The 19,544-nt window shown below is 37.1% G+C and overlaps 1 protein-coding gene across 1 annotated transcript in view; it reads right to left on the reverse strand.

Moving 5' to 3' along the window:
• The window catches only part of DOCK8 (dedicator of cytokinesis 8), a 201,736-nt gene that overhangs the window by 144,053 nt on the left and 38,139 nt on the right, over positions 1-19,544 (reverse strand). Inside the window, 3 exon segments of the mRNA XM_025051397.1 lie at positions 4,835-4,906; positions 7,831-8,006; positions 18,175-18,277. Of these exon segments, the coding sequence (XP_024907165.1) occupies positions 4,835-4,906; positions 7,831-8,006; positions 18,175-18,277 (351 nt within the window).

Genomic DNA, 19,544 nt, shown 5'->3' on the forward strand with positions numbered 1-19,544 from the left:
AAGAGTGGGTTGAAGGGACGGTCAGGGAACAAGTGAGTAGTGAGGCAAGAGACTTCCTTTTTACTTAATAAACTTCTGCATTAGTTGATTGCTTTCAAAGCAGGCATGCGTTATTTGACAAAATAACAAACTCAAAAGGGGGGTTAATTAATTACCAGTTAAAAACTGGCCAGCACCCCCTACTGTGTCTTCCTCCAACTTCTCAGCCTATGAAGACACAGAAAAAATGAAAACTCACCAAAACTTACATGACTTAATGCCAAAATCTGGACAGAATCTCTGTGGATCAGATGGAGCTAGAAAGAGAAGGATATACCATACTTCATCTCCCCAAATGAGAACTCAAAGGAAGGTACTTTGTACTTTCTTCCTGCCGGTCTCTGAACAGTCAGTGTTAATATTACCCAGAAATCTGAATTTTCCTTCTTCATTGTAATGGCTAACCTATGAAGCCACTCACAGGTTCCACCCACTTGGTTTCACTCACATGAACCACAACCAGAACCACCATCTTCCTTGCCTTTTTCTTTCTGCCATCATTCTGCAACCACATTAGAAATAACACATAGAAACAACTGAGCTGAAATGGATGGAGGGTCAGAAGATGACAGCTGTCTGGCAATAGTGTATTGGATTCTCCCCACAAATAAAATAGTATAGATGTACATAGGGGCAGAATGATTCCTGGGAAGACTGTGTGCTAAGAACTGTAGCTTTCATGCTCATAGTATCAGATTAGGAGTACCAAAGAATCAAACGGTGGGGTAGAAAAAGGCAGTGACTCAGTAAAACACAAGTCAGAGCCTGCCAGAAACTGACAATGAGTTTCAAAGTTACACACTTCTACATGTACATTAGCTAATTTCTGAGAAAGGAACTGGTCCATGACAGAAGTGTGCCGATAATGGAGCCCATGGCAATTCCCATCCCCAGTATGTTGCCAAACATAAAGTTAAAACAGATATTGCTTTGTTTTACTTTAATAATGCAAAACCTAGCATAGAATAAATATATAGATAATCTTTGTTCCTACAAAGAGATAAAAACAAATAGAGACACATAAAAAAACAAGCAACAATTAAAGTGACTAATGGTCTGGATTAGCATTTTAATACAAAATTCTTAGTAAATAATATTAGGTTTGTGAATAAAATTTTAAGCATGCCAGCAAAATAATTCTAAATGTTAAAAAATTAGAAATAGTTTTACAAGACATAGAACATACTGGATAAGGAATCCGTAATATAGTATAGATAAAAATCCTAAAGATAAACAAGATCAGATAAATACATTAATAGAGATGCACAATTTAATAAATAAGTAGAACACCAAGGAAAAATTATAAATGGCCAACAAATACATGCAAAGAAGACTCCCAATTTAATAATCAAGGAAAATGCAAATAAGACTAGTTTTACAAATAAAATTGAAAATCTATTAAAATTAACATCCACTATTCTTGACGATTTGTGCATATGTTGTTAATAAACTTTCTGATATTTCCAAATCCTTAAATTTGTGCCTACCCTCAGACACAAAATTCCTCTTATGGAAATTTATTCCAAAGGAAAAAATCATAGATGTGTACAAGGATGTTGCTGTATTTGGGCATAACACTGGAACAAAGAGAATCACCTAAATGTTAATATTGGTTAAATAAATTTTGGCATAAATGTATTACACGACCATTAAAAACTGTATTGAGGAAGAACATTTCACAGCAAAGAGGGGTAATTGCCCCTAACTGTGAAGGCTGAAAAAGCAAGCTCCAAAAGGGCATTACAATCTGGCTTGGTTTTTATGCAGATACAGACACTAAGAAACATGATTCGAAAGCCTCTACACTAAACGCTAATGGTGGTTATCTGTCCGTAGTGAGATTGAGTGATTTTTTGTTTTCTCCTTTTACTTCCCTATGTAGTAACCTCTAAAATTTCTGCAATGAGTATTCTGAAAAGAGCCTTTTTTCCTTTTAAGTTCATGCAAGATAAAAGAAATATTCCAGTGGGAACTGCCATGAAATTCAATTTCATAAATGAAATGAGCAGGAGTAAAAAAGTGCTGGGTCCCCACATAGAAAATAAAAACCAAATGTAGTAAAATGGACCTTTCCGTTTATTGTTCCTTCTCGGATTTTTTCAGAACCTTAATGTTGGAAAGTATCTCTAATTATAACATGTAAAAGCTTGAGAACAACTTGTTCTGAAATCTTTTATTTATTACCAGCAAAGCATAATCTTATTTGACTGCCTGGCAAACTTGATTTTCCATTCACATTAGGATAGATGATGGATTAGCATCTAACTTTCTCTTAGTTACTTCATACAAGCAATGCTTTCTCTTTCTCGGTTATCAAAAACAACATGCATACTGACATTACTCCAAAACATCAATACAAATTTAATGGCACACTTCCAGGAACTAGATAAAATCCAATCCCCAAAATCTTTCATCATTTATTGCATAGAGTAGTTATTCTCACTGGAGTATAGGAGATGTAAGGATAACAGAATTTCAAACTGATACAGTAGTTCCCCCTAATGCAACACCCCCAGTGGATGCCTAAAACTGTGGATAGTACCAAACCCTATATACTATGCTTTTTACCTACACATACATACCTGTGATAAACTTTAATTTATAAATTAGGCACAATAAGAGATTAACAACAATAGTAATAAAATAAAACAATTATAACACTTTACTGTAATAAGTTATATAAATGTGGTTTTTCTCTCAAAATATCTTTTGAATTGTTCTATCTGCAATTTTCCACTTAATATTCTCTGAACCACAGATGACTAAAACCGTGGTTAAAGAAGGACCACTGTATTATAAGTTAATGTAAGATGATTACATCGCATCTAGTATTACTTATACTTTGCTAACTTTGGCATACATGTTCCTTAATTTCTAAATTTAATCTCAAATGTTCTACTCTGATTGATACTTGTCACATCCAATGAGTGGTAAATCCTGCAACATACTGACAAGGGCTGAGAGTGTATACAGCATGGACATGCTGGACAAAGGGATGATTCATGTTCGGGCGGGGCAGAGTGGAACATTGCAAGATTTCATCATGCTACTCAAAATGGTGTGCAATTTAAAACTTATGAATTGTTTATTTCTAGAATTACCCATTTAATATTTTTGAAACAGTGGTTGACTGCTGGTTACTAAAACTGTGGGAAGCAAAACCTCAGATAGGAAAGGCCTATTGTTCTAGATCTTGTCACATGTTCTCTGATGCTTCCCTAGTGGGGTACGCCGCTCAACCTGCAGACACTCCCTAGCCACCTCCCTAACACGATACACGCATATAGGTTGAGAATTTTAGTGTGTATAGCTGTTTCTCATGAGAGAGTGCTGTCTAGGTCACTCGCATGGAGACAAAAAGCTCAGGACAATGTCAAGAACATTTGATTAACGCAGGAGAGAACAGTCATTTTGACAAGAAGGCTAGTAATAATTTATTTCTTGGTCACAAATTTAGATGTTATCTTTGAATCTAAGGCCAAGTTGCAATTCATTTACTTTTCCAACCCCTCTAGGAATTCAACAGAATGAAACAAAACAAAAAGGTTCTCTTCTTTCTGTTTAAAATGTAACTTTCTTCTTCAATAGGTAATGGGTGGACAAACTGTGGTAAAACCATGTAGTGCAATATTAGCCAGCAAAAAATGAAATAGCTATCAAGCCACAAAAGGCAAAACTATGGGGACAACAAAGAGATAAGTGGTTGCTAGGGAGGGATGACTAAGTGGAGCACAGGGGATTTTTAGGGCAGTGAAACTATTCTATATGTCACTATAATGGCAGATACATGTCATATACATTTGTCAACACTGTAGAATATGCAACACAAAAAAAATGAGCTCTAATGTAAACTATTGGCTTCAGTTAATATTAATGTATCAATATTGGCTCATCGCTAGTATGAAATGTACCACATTTAAGATCTATCCAAGAAAGGATAAATCAGAGAAACCTGTGCAAAGAAAAAAGCAATCTGATCAGACCTTTAATCTATAGGTAGGGTTTGGCAGAGAGCTGAGAGAAGGGAGGGCATGCCCAGAGGGGAAACAGCAAGAGCCAAGGGACAGAGTTTGAATAGTGAGAAACAGGAGGCCAGCTCATAGAAAGAAAATGACTCCAGGAGTTAAGTTTTAATAGATAGAGTGGGGTCAGACTATTAAAGCCCTTGAAAGGAAAGCAGTGGAGTTTATATTTGATATAGGAGGCAGTAGGGAGCCTTAGAAGGTGTTTGAGCAGAGGACTAATAAAAGTACAGTCGACCCCCATTATTCATGAATTTTGTATTTGCAAAATTCACCTACTCACTAAAATTTATTCATAACCCCAAAATCAATGTGTACCTTCATTCTGGAACATGTGCAAAAAAATAAAAAATAAAAATAAAAATAAATTTTAATCCTAAAATAATAAATAGGAGAAATTATTGAGGGGTAGGGGCCAAGGGGCATATGAGAACTCTCAATACCTTCTACTCAATTTTTCTGTAAAGCTAACACTGCTGTTTTAAAAAAAAATCTATTAATTAAAAACAATTAAAAGACTGACAATATAAAATAAATATATATATAAAGAGAAAGAAAAAAAAATGAACTTACTTCTGGTTCACAATTAGCCATTCCCGAGTATAGGTCTGAACACAATCCCTCATATAAGAACTCTCAATACCTTCTACTCAATTTTTCTGTAAAGCTAACACTGCTGTTTTAAAAAAAAATCTATTAATTAAAAACAATTAAAAAACTGACTATATAAAATAAATATATATATAAAGAGAAAGAAAAAAAAATGAACTTACTTCTGGTTCACAATTAGCCATTCCCGAGTATAGGTCTGAACACAATCCCTGACATGAGGGTCCAGTTCAACCCTAATGAGATGGAAAATGAAATAAAAACATGTTGTTACTGAGTAAAAACAACAAAAACAATCCCTTATCATAACCGAGGAGAGAGCAGAGTGAATTCAAATCCACGTCAAACAAGAATGCTAGGGGCATTCTTACCCGTTCATTTCAAGTGTCTGAAGTATTCCTGAGGCAATAACATTTTTACTTTGATGAGACAAATATGTTGGCATTTTATGCTTTGTGGGTTTTCTTTATTATAGACAATCATGTTAAACTATACCTATCCTTAAAGGCATTCTGACAAAAGACAGGTAGAACTAGCTGTAATCATGTATAAAAGAAAGAAAATAAGTATAAATACCAGTTTTTCACAGGGGTAATTTGCGCATATTTTTTGCTCACGTGTAACCTTGTTGGGACATGCATGTTTTCCCTTTTGAAAGCCACGAAGAATGGTTGTCATGCTTTGAAGAGGTGACAGGCACTGGCTTTGGTTGGTGATTATTAACTGGGGTGGTTCTTGTCATACCTGTATAGGAGCCTGTCAGAAGAGATACTCTTCAAGTGCTTCAGAGCCTTGAAATCAGAAATAACTAATTTTCCATGGTAGCAAAGCTTTTTGCTGTTTCCCCCAATGTTTTGGTATTATAAATAAATAGGTCTAAATACTACAAGTTTTAATTTTCTTGTTTGTAAAAGGGGATAAGAACAGTACTTACTGTGTGAACTTGCTGTCAGTATTAGATAAAATATTGTAAAGGTTAGGCATGTGGTCCCTGGGCTCTGACTGCCCGAATCCCAGCCTCATCCCTTATTAGTTATGTGATCTTGAGCCAGTCACTCAACTCTTCTGTGCCTCAGTTTCTTTACCTTAAGTGGTGATATTAATAGTAGAGTGCCTCCTTTAGAGAGCTGTGATGAAGATTAAATAAGTAAGTGTGCGAAGTACTTAGAAGAATGTCTAACAAATAATACGGCCTACATATGATAGTTCACGCTTAGTACCATTTATTATGTACTAAGCACTGATGTAATTACTTTAAATGTATTAATTTGGTTAATTCTTAATCAGCCCCATAGGGCAGGTCTATCACTATTCTCATTTTGCAGAAGAGTGAGATGATAAAGACCTGGCTTAAAGTCACCCAGCAGGTGATAGAGCAGAGACTAGGCACCAAGGCAATTTTCTCTCAGAGTGCAGGCTTATAACAACACTATCACAGCTCAACATAAAGTTCTGGGCTAGGCACAGGGGGCTCAACAGGAGTTAGCTGTTTTTTTAAAAAAATTATTTATTTAAATTAGTTTCAAGTATACAGTACATTGGTTAGACATCTATATAGTTCATAAAACGATCCACCCAATTGCTCCGTCCCTCCCCTGGCCCTCCACCTAGCCATCATATTAATTAATGCTAACTGCATTCCCTCTGTTGTGCTCCCCATCCCCGTGACCAACTATCTGCTATTAATTTGTACTACTTTAACCCTTCACCCTATTCTCCCAGCCCTTACTCTGATGATGACCATGATATCTTCCTGGGCTTTAATTACCAAGAGGCTTAGGGGTAAGAACTGAAATAGTACAGGTTGCTTTCAAGTCATCAGGCAGTGTTAACTAGTGATAAGGCAATATGATACTAAAAAATAATGCTAAGAAAAAAATTACCTCTTCTATCAAATTTCAAAAAATCAAAATCTCTAAATTTATTGCAAGTATTTTAAACAGGTTTTTCCATGATTCAAATTCACTTGAAAACAATTAACCATATATTTTACACAAAGAAATAAAATTAAATGATTCTCTCAAAGGTAAAAATAATAGATAGCACCTGTATTAAAGTTATACCTGGCTAAATGGACTAACAACGGGAAAAAATGTTTCCCAAGGATCACAAAGTTCTTATTTTGTGGGAAGTAAGAATTTTCAAAATATTAGAGCTGAGCACATGGTCAGCTCTCCTATCTGAATGAGAACTGTCTAAACAACAGATTGAAGGTCAATAATACCATATTACTGTCATCCAACTTCCTTAAACTGTGATGAAATAAGGTCCAGAATAGAAATGGAATATCCCAGAGTAGTGAGGGCAGGAGCCATGTTTCATGATATCTTTTCTGGGACTTTTTGGGGAAGATGAGAAGGTCGAAAATGTCCAAGAGGATGTGAATCCTAACATTGTTTTGAAAATGAATGCAAATAAAAGTTCACCCTAAACCATCAGAGAGATGTTTTTTACACTATAGAAGTAATAAGAGATTCATTTAGATATAATTCCATTGTTTGATACCAAGAGCTAATGCCCACACATATAAACACAGAGACAACCTGCTGCAGAAACTCAAACTCTAAACAGCTATTCATATATTCATGCTGCAAGCTGTCTCCATTGTTTTTCTATTTGACAAAACTTTCTTCAAAGGGACTTTGCCTTATTCATCTTTTTATCCCAGTACCCAGCACATAGTAGATGCTCAACAAAAGTGCGTTCAACTTATGTTTATAACTTGATCCCGTTGTAAAACCAATTAAAATGTTTCTGAATGGAAGCATTTTTAAATGATTCTTATGAAAAATCTTGACATTTTTATAGATGGAGAAATTGAGGCTTCGTGAGGTCACATGACTAGTCCAAAGTCACTGAGCTGACACCCAGACAGTCTGACTCCAGAGCCTGCACTCTTAACCTCTTCCTGGGCATTCCATTTTGTCCCGTTGTGTCCCTTTCATTGGCTTAGTCCCCACATGGCTTTTCAAAGCCCTTGATCAAATCAATTAAAAAACTCTCTACATATAGGTTGTAGTACCATAATAGTCATCCTGCACATCTTAATAGATCTGAGTAATTTTATTTTTAAAAGAAGTTCAGAATTAGGGCATTTCACCCTTACCAAGAACAGGCATGACAGTCACAGTCCCATCTACATTTCAAGAAAATGATTTACCCTTCCTCTGGCAAAGAGGGCTGCAAAGTCCGACATTCTTTTTGTGTGAACACCACGTCCAAGTCATCTTCAGTGAAGTCTTCCAGCTCTTGGGCGAGCTCCACATCCAGGCTGTTCAGGTGTGTCATCAGAAGTCCTTCAAAGTCCACTGGCTCCACTGGGTCATAAAACTGAGGCTAGAGGGTTAGAGAAAAGAAAAAGGAGGTTCCCACTCAGTTTTCAGGTAAAAGCACTCCGGCAACAGTAGGTATCTGCCTTTCCCTCCCTCTCCACTCAGTAAGTGTTTCATTCTCAGCATACGACTAAGTGGAGCTGTCTTTAGAGGAGCTGTCAAACACAGAAGCAGTGATATGGAAAAGAAACACAGCATGGAAAGTCAAGTCAGAACACGATGAGTAATTAAAATCACACCCCAAGGCAGAATTTTTCTCTGCTTAATTGCATCTTGATGAGGAATCCTGAGGAGATCCAAAATGAGATCACAAGGCTTTGCTGAATTTTTATAATTTCTCCTGCAAAAGCTCTCTGAGGCCATGTTTACCCAAATACAGTGAAGTAGCGAATAGAGGCAGTTTCCCAGAAATTCAGGCAAACACTACACTCCTTTGAGTACTTAGGCATGGTGTTTCCTTTGGCCTGAGTTATCCCCTATGTTGGTCCTTGAGAGCACTTCATTCGTAATCATAAGCCACAGTGAGCCAGATTTGACGGCTGAAAGACTCCAAGGCAGTGATTTGCAGACACTGCTGGGCTGACTGGTGCTGGTCAGGAAGACATTTTCACTGACTGCAGTTGAATGAACAAACAAAGGGCAATCAGCTGACGAATATTTCATATGGCTACTGTACTAGCTTTAAAAGGATTGCCATTTTGCTCTTCAGTTATGTCTTTCCACAGTGGAGGGGATAAAAGAAATGATAGAAGTGGATGGTAATTCAAAAAATAATTTTCTTTAATGGTAAAATAAGAAGTTGGCAATTCAACAGATATTTTTCCTTGTCTGTGAATTCTGAAGGCTTAGGAACCACTGCCTTAAGGAAATAAAAGAATCATTTAAATCAGTTGCTTTATGTAATAATAATAATAATAATAATAATAATAATAATAGCAACTGCGGCTCTAAGGTATTCATTTACCGCAGACTATTTAGAGTTATCAGCCCAAGGAGATACTGTTCTCTACCTCTGTCCCCTCGGTGGACCAACTAAACAAACACCCCAGATTCTTGACTTGTACTGCCTCAATATGAAACAAGGACGATCTAAAGGAAGTTCTAATAAAACTGTTTTTTCATCGCCCTGAAGCCATACACCAGACTAGATATAAGAGTTCCAAGTTAGAGAGGAGGAACAAAGTGCTGTTGAAGAAGCAAACGGAAATAAGATAACAGAATGTAAATGTGGCTTTCCCTGTCCTCCCCTACCCGCCTCACTCCTCCACCCCCGTCCCTGGTGCTGGTGGAAACATGAGTGACGCGTTGGGGAGTGAAGACAAAGCTGAGAATTCAGCAAACATTCACCCTCCTTTTTATTTGTGAGTCTTGAAGGTGGTGGACTTATACAATGTCATCAGGGTCAAAAGGAGCAGAAGAAGAGGCAACAGGACATACTTCAGTGGGAGAGAGCAAAGACACTCCCTTACTTCCCCGTGGCTCCCCTGTGGTGTGACAGAGCACAAAGCAATTTCATTTGGTTCTAACTGGGAAACCTGGAGGTCAGCTAAGGAGAAGGGCCATAGTCCTTATTGGCTACCTCTTAAAATAAAGCAACAGGGACCAGCAGGGACTCAGAGGCCAGACAGAGATCAGCCTATACAGGAGCCAGGTGGGGACAGAGCATACTAAAAGATGCTGTGGAGCATTGTGGAACAACAGGCCTAATCTATGTACAGAACAAATAAATCTGCTGCAGAATTACATAAGACCAACCTCGAAGGAGAAAGTAGACTTTCCCACACCTTACTGCAACCTGGCACAGAGTTCAGAGTCAGAAAGTGAAATGGCTTCAATTAGAAATGAAGGAAACTGCATTTTCTGCACATCCAACCTTACTACAGTAGAGTTTATACTCATTGAACTAATAATTATTGAGCACTTACTATGGGCCAAGAAGTTGGGCTAGTTCATTATATATATTATTCCATTTAATCCTCACTAGAACTCTAGAAGATATGCACTCTTATTATCCCTATTTTATAAATGAGGACACTGAAGGCAAGAGATTTAATAATTTGCCCATGGTTACACAGTTGGGAAGTCACCCATCTCTAATTCAAACCTAGGCAGGCTCATGTTTTTAACCACCATAATTTTGTTTTCTCTTGTGGGCTTTTCAGGGAATCTATATTTTCAGAAATTACTAAAACACAAGGCAATAATAAGTATATTTGGAAGTGAGTTAAAAAAAAATACATTTACCACTACCCACAAGTTCCACTCTAGCTTTTCATGAGCTTGACTCCTCAAAATAATAACAGTAAATTAATTAATTAATTAATTAAAGTAATAATAAATGTACATTTATTATGAGAATATCAATTACTTGAGCAGAGGTACTAGAAATATGTACTTAAAAATTATATTGAAGCATGTTTGAAGCACTAATAGCTAGTAAGTAGAAGCTCTTATAGAGAAAAGGCATTTGTGTGAAATCATGACAAAGAAAAAAATTCAGCTCCAGTCAAAGAATTATATTTGTCATGTCCTTGAAATTCAAAGCCACATATGAGCATCTACTGAATGCAAGTCACTGAGGTGAGCATTCGGGACACAGAAGAGTATAGGAAGCTGCTCTCGCAAAATCTTTCCATGGATTTTTAGTCAGTCATGAGATGGTGAAGTTTACCACATTCTCACATATAAATAAATAATGCTATCTTTGAAGGGGGGAGCTATAAAAAAAAAAAAAGTATCATCATTGAGCACTAACTGTGTGGCAACGTGCCAGTCATAAAGTCATAAACTCTTGAGGTCTGCATATGTTTCAGGACTGAATATACTATAAATACAAACCATGACAGAATTATTGAGTACAGTTCTAGTACTACACATAAGTTGGCACTTAATACTTTCCTACCCTTTCCATACTGAAACTAAGCTCTCAGGAGTAGAATTTATTGTGAGACAATCCACATATATACACAAACACATTATGCCTATTTAGTGATACGCAAAGGGAGAAATAAATACTTAAGAATGTTACAGTGGTATTGCATTTCATTGGGAGCTGAGATTTGGGCAAAGGTTGGGGGATGTTCTAAAGTCAGTCTCTAAGGCAGGACTTGGGCTCTTAGGGTATTAAAAGCCAAACATGAAAATTAACTATTTTGTTTTCTCTGCCGTTGAGTTATATGTGGCCTCCTACTCATTAGAGACTCAAGATTAGTTTAAATGGTATGATCCAAAGTAATTTCAAGAATGTCACCTTAGACCATGAATTTTCATATTGTTTGTCATTTGTTAAAATAGTATGGGCAAAAAAATCCAAATAATCCAAATAAAAACAAAACATTGTCTAAAAAATTTAAAAAATTTAAGACTACAAATTAGGTTTTCTCTATTGCGATAGTTTTGTGATGTGTCAACTTGACTCAACTAAACTACATTTCCCTGAATTCGTTTCCTAGTATGTCTCCAGACAGGGTGGGCTACAAGAGTTTCCTCTTGCCAGAGGATGGAAGGGAGGCTGCAGATATTCTGTAGCATGCACATACCTTCTACTGATACAATCAAACACTAATACAGGTACCACTGTGAAGAGATTTCACCAATGTAATTAAAGTTCCTAATCAGTTGACTTTAAGTTAATCAAAAGGAGATTATCTTGGTGGTCTAACTTAATCAGTTAGATGTCTTTTCAAAGATGGAGGCCCTCTTAAAGTTTAGCTCCTGCCCTTGGAGTTCCGGCTTGCTTGTGATCTGGCCTTCCTGACTGTTCTGGGGATTTCAGCCAGCCACCACCAGAACAATACCTGTTTAAAATTAATCTATGTAACTCCTAGCGCAGTATAATATGCAGATAACATACCAATAGCAGATTAAAATAACAAATCTGGACAATATTTCACAAATGAGAATATTGAAAACAGAGAGGCTAAATGACTTGACCCAAATCATACAAAGTACCTGGGCAGGCTTCATGCCACTCTGTGTGGGGAAGGAAAGAGGCATGATGTCTACAGGTGCACTGGCCTTGTACCCTCATGAATGTTTACCCCCATAGGGGGTGGTCCTCAAATCTACTTGGCTGTTCATAAGAGACGAGTCTTGTCAAAGTCACCCAAGACTGCCACATTGTCAAATTCAATGGTCGTTGCTCAGTCTTGGTTTATCTACAGCATTGGACACAATTTAATTACTTCTTCCTTCTTGAGACACTTTCTACAGATGGAAGGCAACCAACTATCCTAGTGTGTCCCAGTTTCTGAAAGTCCATATACCGGGAAACCCCTCAGCCCTGGGCAAATTGAGATAGTTGGTCATTCTTCCTTGAGGCATCACTTTTTCTATGTTCTCCTTCTGCTATGCAGTGCCCAGGGTTCAGTCCTAAAACATCTTCACTTCTCAATCTTCATCATGCCCAGATGACTTCATCCATTCCCATAGCTTTAAATGCCTTCTTCTTCTTCTTTTTTAATTACAAATTTATATCTGCAACCTCAAACTTTGCCCTGAAATCCAGGTTAGCTTTCCCAATTATACCTTGACATCACCACTTGGTGATCTAATAGATCTCTCAAACTTAACAAATTTAAAACTAACTCTTAATTTTACTGCCGATCTGCTCTTCCCACATCTTCCAAGTCTCCGTATCTCGGCAAGTGGCAATTCCATTCCACCAGATGCCAGTGCAAGAGCTTTGGAGTCAACGTTGATTTCTCTCTTTCTCTTATACCTTACATATTATCCTTCAGAAACTCCTATCCACTTTACTTCTGACATATATTCAGAATCCAACCACTTCTCACCTTGTATCAAAGCACCACCATTACTTTCCTGAGTTATTGTGACAACTTCCTAACTGACCTCACCACCCTAGTCTAATCTCCACATAGCAGCCAGAGTGGTCCTTTAAAAAGGATCACTATAAGCAATAACCCTATAAGCAATCTTTACAAAAATTCAGATTGTGCCTGACCAGTGCTCAACGCTTCCAGTAACTTCCCATCTTAATCAAAGGAACAGTCAGTCCTTCTGTGGCCTCTGAGGACTGTGACCCAGCCCTGCTTTCTCTATAATTTTATTTCCTACTGTCCACTCTGCTCAGATCACACTCTGCTTCCTTGCTGTTTTTGGAGCATGCCACATTACTCTTGGCTTGAGGACATTTTGCACTTGCTGTTCCTTTCGATTAGAGTACTCTTCCTTCAGATATCTGTCAAATTCATTGAAAACTCCTCCTAAGTATTGCCTTTCCAGACAGAGGCCTTCATTGACCACCCAAATAGCCCTCCTTCTGTGGTACTTTCTATTTCCTTGTCTTATTTCATTCTTCATAGTACTTAATACTCCACTGATAGTGTAAGTTCCATGAGGGTAGACCCTTTGTTATATTCACTACTATGTCCCTAGCTCCTAGAGCAACTCTTGACACAGAGTGAGACCCAATGCATATTTCTTGGAATGAATGAATGAATGAATGCTTAAGGAAATCTTCTCAGCTCTCTATTATATTTAAGTAAACAGAGCTATAGATAGTAAAGTTCTCCTGGCTTCAGTGATTCAAAATACCTTGTGGTTTAGATTAAACAGTACTTCCCTGCTTCCACCAACAGCAATCTTCCAATGATGCCACTGAGTGAAAGATGCTGACATGCATCAATGGGCATCAGTCTACTTTTACCAAGATAGAGTTGATTCCCCTGCTCTACATAATGACAGTAATGAAACTCTTACTCTACATATAGGTCGTCACTCTTTCATTTTATCTCCCATTGTGAATTTGCATGAAAACTATATTGAGATCTTCATTTTCCATCATGTCCACCCCAGTGAAATCAATGAAATCTAAGACCAGCCCAACTCCTTCAAAGATGAAGCACAAAAGAACAATGGATCTGAAAAATAAAAGTGGACCATCAAGTGATATACCATCAGGTCACCCTTAGCAGTTAAAAAAAAAAAAGGTTGCTTCATTGCACAGAAGCTTAAACACATAATAAAAATGAATGCTTTCTAAGGTATGAGACTTTTTTTTTTACATAAATGTTATATACGAACATGTCATGTAACATGGTGTTTTGGTACATATTCAGGATGTGGCTTTTTACATCCTTTCTTCAGCCAGAGACATTATAGTTCAGCTGATTCATTCCATTTCACTTCAAAATTTTTCTAGTCTCATTTTTTAAAAACAGAATTTTTCCCTCTCTAAAAATGTAGATTAAGATCATTAACCTACACAGTGTCTCAAATCCTCCTTTCTACCTTAAGGCAAAAATCCTACCCTTTCTTCTCTTGTATATTTCACTCCCTTTTCTACCTTGAATAATCAGAAAATAGTTTTCATATTTTACAGTTTCACTTTAAATGAAGACATCAAATAAAGAGTTGTTTGCCTATGTAGGTAGCTGACATCACAGGGTGTCTGTTCACATCGGCTGTGGCAATGGAGAATGCCAAGGCTAGTGGGTGATGCTACACCAAGGCCACTCTTTTTGGCACTCGTCACAAAGTACTCTGACAGGAGTGTCAAATAGGCCCAGGACCAGTCTATCACCATGTCTAAAAAACCAGCTCCAAATGGTGGTTCCTCTTCATATTCAAGAATGCAAAATTTAAAAATATTTTATCTACTTTGAAAATGCTTGTATACACAATCATCTCAGCTAACATTTACAATTAGAATTAAAAAACAAAAACCCAATAAAACAAACAAAAAAAAATCAAACACACCCTTCCTCTCACTTGATTTATCAGATTTACGACAGAAGTCACTATATTTTTATAAGGATATATCTAAAGGGTTAGCATGTGATCCTTGCTGATCACACTTTCTGAAATTCGAGCAACCAGGACAACAAAAGAAACTTCATACTTCTTCATGTTCTTCCTATTTGGAATACTTCTACCTATGTAGGTTCTCTAAATGATCCTCAATTGGACCACATATGAAAGTCACAGAGAACTTCAAAATACTAATACCTGGAGCTATCCCATGTGATTTTGATTTAATTGTTGCATGACGGGCCTGGCCACAAGGAGGTTTCTAAAGGTCCCAGGGATTCTAATGGGCAGCCAGTGGTGAGAATTTTCCTCTGAGTCTCCTTAGCCTTCCTCATGAAGCCTTTACCTCCTATTATATCATGAATCTTTCTCGCTTCTGAACATCCACCACACTCAAAGCCAGTATGCATTCTCTGTTACCTATCCTCCCAAATAGATCACAGGGCCTGTCAGAAGCAAAACCATCTCCTATTCGTCTTCTTTTAATCTCCCACAGCGTCTTCATAGTGCCAAATACATAGACAGCAATGTTAGCTACTATCTACACAGCATCTATCTACACAGCATCTACATAGTGCCAAATACATAGACAGCAATGTTAGCTACTATCTACACAGCATCTATCTACACAGTCATTCTATCTTAACCCTAATGGAGGTAGCATTATTATGCCAATATTGCAAACGAGGAAGCTGAAGTCTTCATAGAAGTTAAGTAACTTGTCCTAAATTATATACCTAAAATAAGTGACAGTTATACTTCACTCTAGATTCATCTGACTCCAAGTTCTTGACTCTTGCAAAATAGCAAACTTAGACTTGATTGGGTTTTAAATAACTTGGTGCCAATTAAGTACTTTTTAAAATTAAACGACCATTTGTATCAGCATGTGGAGTTGTTAAAATAGTGGTTATATAAACAAAGGTAAAAGAAACAAAGGTCAAGTTGCACTTATCTTATTTTTTAAGTGTCTTAAATGAAACAATGAACAGTACATGGCTTCTCATTTAAGAAAAGTTTTTTAAAGCTGCTTCAGACAGAGAGTATTTACATAATTAACTACTCCTCTCTCTTGTCAGAAATGAATCATGCTGAAATGTCCCATTATCTTTGTATGAAATGAAATAATTTAAAGGAAAAGAGAAATCCATGTAAGTTGATTTCTGTTGGAGGAACCTTCATTTGGCAGGATGACTCAAGGGAAAGAATAGCCACTTCATTCTAACATTACAACATGACAAGTAGGTAAATATTAGGGTAATTTCCTAAGCAGGCCACACTTTAAAAAAAAAAGGGGGAACTGAATACAGGCCTCTTGGCTCCCTCATGTCTCCTACTCTTCATCAGTTAAAAGAAGGAACAGGGGCAACGGACTATGCTGAAGCTGGAGTAGTAATCTGGGAAAAGATATTCAGAAAACTAAATTGGAATAACCAGGAGTAACATATCATAAAGGCTATTCATTTGCAAATAGAACCAGGAATAAATTATGACAGGTAGGAACACATGATTCTTGTATAGTTAAACATTTTTGCTATTCTTTGATTATCTTCTGCTAGAAAATGAGTCGTTAAGTCACATGTTAACTCGACTACCTAACTAATGAAGTAATTCATCAAAATTCACTTTCATCAAAACCTACTGGTGAGGCAGCATAACTACCCTAAGAACACCTGCAGATATTAAGCAATTTTTTCCCTTTGTGACTTAAATTAAAAAAAAAAAAAAAAAGATTTCTCCTGAAGAAATTTAAGGCTGCAGCATTAAAGTCAAAGCTGACATGTAGAGAAGGGGTTAAAGCCTGCCAGCTAAACTTCCTTAAAGCCTCTTAATAGTGATGTCCACACTATTTCTCAAGACGGCTACTGCAGAAAGCTGCAGTCTTAATTTACAAAGAAGCAAAGCACCAAACCCCACCTCTCCACCTTGTTGAAGACATAATAGTGTATCCAGTCACTTTTTAACTGAATTTTGCATACTTTGGAATACAATTTGAATCAGAAATTTAAAAATACTTTTTTGGGTTTTCAGTGAATTATATATTAGCATCAAATTAAATCAAAAAGCATTTCTAATTTATCTTGGTTTAAAACTAATATATCTGAAAGCATGAACATTAAATACTTAATGTACTTTTATTATAATCTGCAATTTTAAAACGGACAGGAAACGTTCAAATAAAAACAGCAGTCTAGCAAGCCACCGAAGTCATAGATTTTTTTGAAGAACTTTTATCACAACTTACCTCTTGCAATACAAGGTACTATACATTTTTTAGTAATAATATTTCATTAATGACACAATACAAAAATCATCCTTCTGAAATAACCACCAATCACTCCAGTAAACATACCTTTAAAAGATACACAGTTACACGGCGTGTAAATTGTTACAGGAGACAAAATGGCGGCTACAGGAAACCAAGTGGAAGGTTACAAAATTTCTAAGAGCAGAAGTGGTTTTGAAGTAATAAGTGAGAAAAAATAACCTAACCTCCTCAAGATAACCACCAGAACAAGTAAAAAAGTGCGCTGTGCTGCGCCTGAGGAAGTGAGTACAGCTGTAGCTCTCTCGCAAAGGAAGTGAATACTCACTTCTGGTTTTATAAACCATCTCATTTAAGTCAGATTTATCCTACTTAGCACATGTCTGGCATTTAGTCCTCAAATAATTTAACACATATACACTTGCTCAGCAATTGGTGTTAAAAATCCAGGCAACCGCCAACTTAAAAGGGAGAGTGTATTTTAAAAATGGGAGTTTAAACAGTCTGATTCCAATTACATGAAGTTCTAGATAAGGCAACATTATGATGACAAAAGTGGATCAGTGATTGTTTAGGCTGGGAGCTGGGGGATGGGGGTTGGGAGAAGAGACTGACTACAAAGGGGCACGATGGGATGTTTTAGGGTAGAGACTGTTCTGTATCTTTATTGAGTAGAGGTTAAATAACTCTAAATTGGCCAAATTCATCAAACCATACATTCAAAAAGAGTGAATTTTATAATATGTAAGTTAGACTTCCAAGAAAATGATTTCTAAAACTTAAGGATCATAACTTGACTTTTCAGGTTTGGAATACATGTTTTTCAATAAAAGCATGTTACGGTTAGTAATAAGGTTCTAGGCTAATCCTCCTCCTACATAAAATATGAATCATTATTTGGATGAAATCAAGTAACCTGGAAATCCACTAAGTCCAGAGACTTCAGAACCACAATCCCTAGAAGTCCATTTTGCACCCTAAGCCTGATGGCAAAAAGTAGGCACAGAGCTAGGAACTGGTGGTTCGAGGTGTTAGGTAGCAGTGGGAAGACCTAAGAAAAATCAGGAAGCAAAAAAATATACGGGGTGTTTCTGCACTTGACCATTCTGTAAGCAAACCTGTAACTCATACTTACTAGTTGAAGAGAGGGGAAGCCAGAGGTACTTATGCTTTGTCGATGGTACTGGCCAAGGTTTGGTGGGAGAGTAAACTGTTTCCTTATTTCCGCTGAAGAATACCTTGGGTTAAAATAGAAAAACCTACATGAAGTGGTTATTTTAAAAAATCATCACAATTACAGATATGATCTTTGATGTCATGTTATAAAACTTCTGTCTTGGCTGGGCAATTGGCAGAACTAAAATGTCCTCAGTGGCCTGTGGGTGGACACTTGAGAAGTTCACAGAGGCCAAGACACCTGCAATCATGGCTCCTGTCCAATACTGGAAGGATGACAGTATGAGGAGAAAGAGCTTGAAGCCCAAGGAAAAGTTCCAGGGCACTTGGCTCCTTCTGCTCAGGCCATCCAGAGGCGTTGTCTCTACATGAGAACATCTGTCTATCAGAGTCTTTTAAACCTGGAGCTGCCATTTTGATCCAGTCATTTTCTTTTCAAGCAGTTGAACCCTTCTGGTTGGCTGCCTGTTATAACAGAAAATGCTAGGGAACTGTTACGTGAATACTTCTGCACCTCCCTGAGGCACTTTAGATGCTATGTGGAATTCCAAGGACTGCATTTTTTCCAAACTGCTCGTAATGGAGAGAGATTCTTTGAGTCACCCATACTGACATTGCTGAACACTCAGCCAACATCACTGGTAGCTGGGATGGAGCACATGAAAGTTGTTCTTCATTGTCCACTCGCACCTGCTGGCACGAACCTGCTAACCAGTGAGGCCTCAGCTTACAAGCAAGTTGACATTTGGGCACTCATTTGTTCGTCATTTGTTTGGAACTGAGGACACATTTTCTGATGAAATCAATTCTTGGTGGTTGGATTCTGAGGCTAGTTCACAAACATGTATTTAAACCACAACGAGGTCACAGTAGAATATAACTAGAAACAAAGATCATTGAGGATCAAATGAAATCATATATTTGAAACATGCTGTGTAGCCAACAAAGAAAAACATGAATTTTTTGAATTATAATTTTAACAGCGGTTACCAGAGGGTAAGGGGGAGGGAGGAGGTAGATAAGATAAAGGGGGTCAAATATGTGGTGACAGAAAGAAATATAACTATGGGAGGTGAACACACAGCGTAAAGATATATGTGCTTACTGTTAAAGTGTACAGCTGGATTTCATTGGATTTCGTTAACCCACGTCACCATAAAAAATAAATAAATAATAAATAAACTTTTTAAAACATAAAAAATGATAAATTATAATTTTCAAAATATGACATTTAAATATTGTAAGTAAATCTTATTATATTTTCTCCAGGGCATAATTACTACTTTTCCTGCATGATGAGGTTTCCGACAGGGTCTGCTTGGCTCCCAA

Source organism: Pteropus alecto, unplaced genomic scaffold (genome assembly GCF_000325575.1).
Source record: "Pteropus alecto unplaced genomic scaffold, ASM32557v1 scaffold95, whole genome shotgun sequence".
NCBI classification, from domain to species: Eukaryota; Metazoa; Chordata; class Mammalia; order Chiroptera; family Pteropodidae; genus Pteropus; species Pteropus alecto.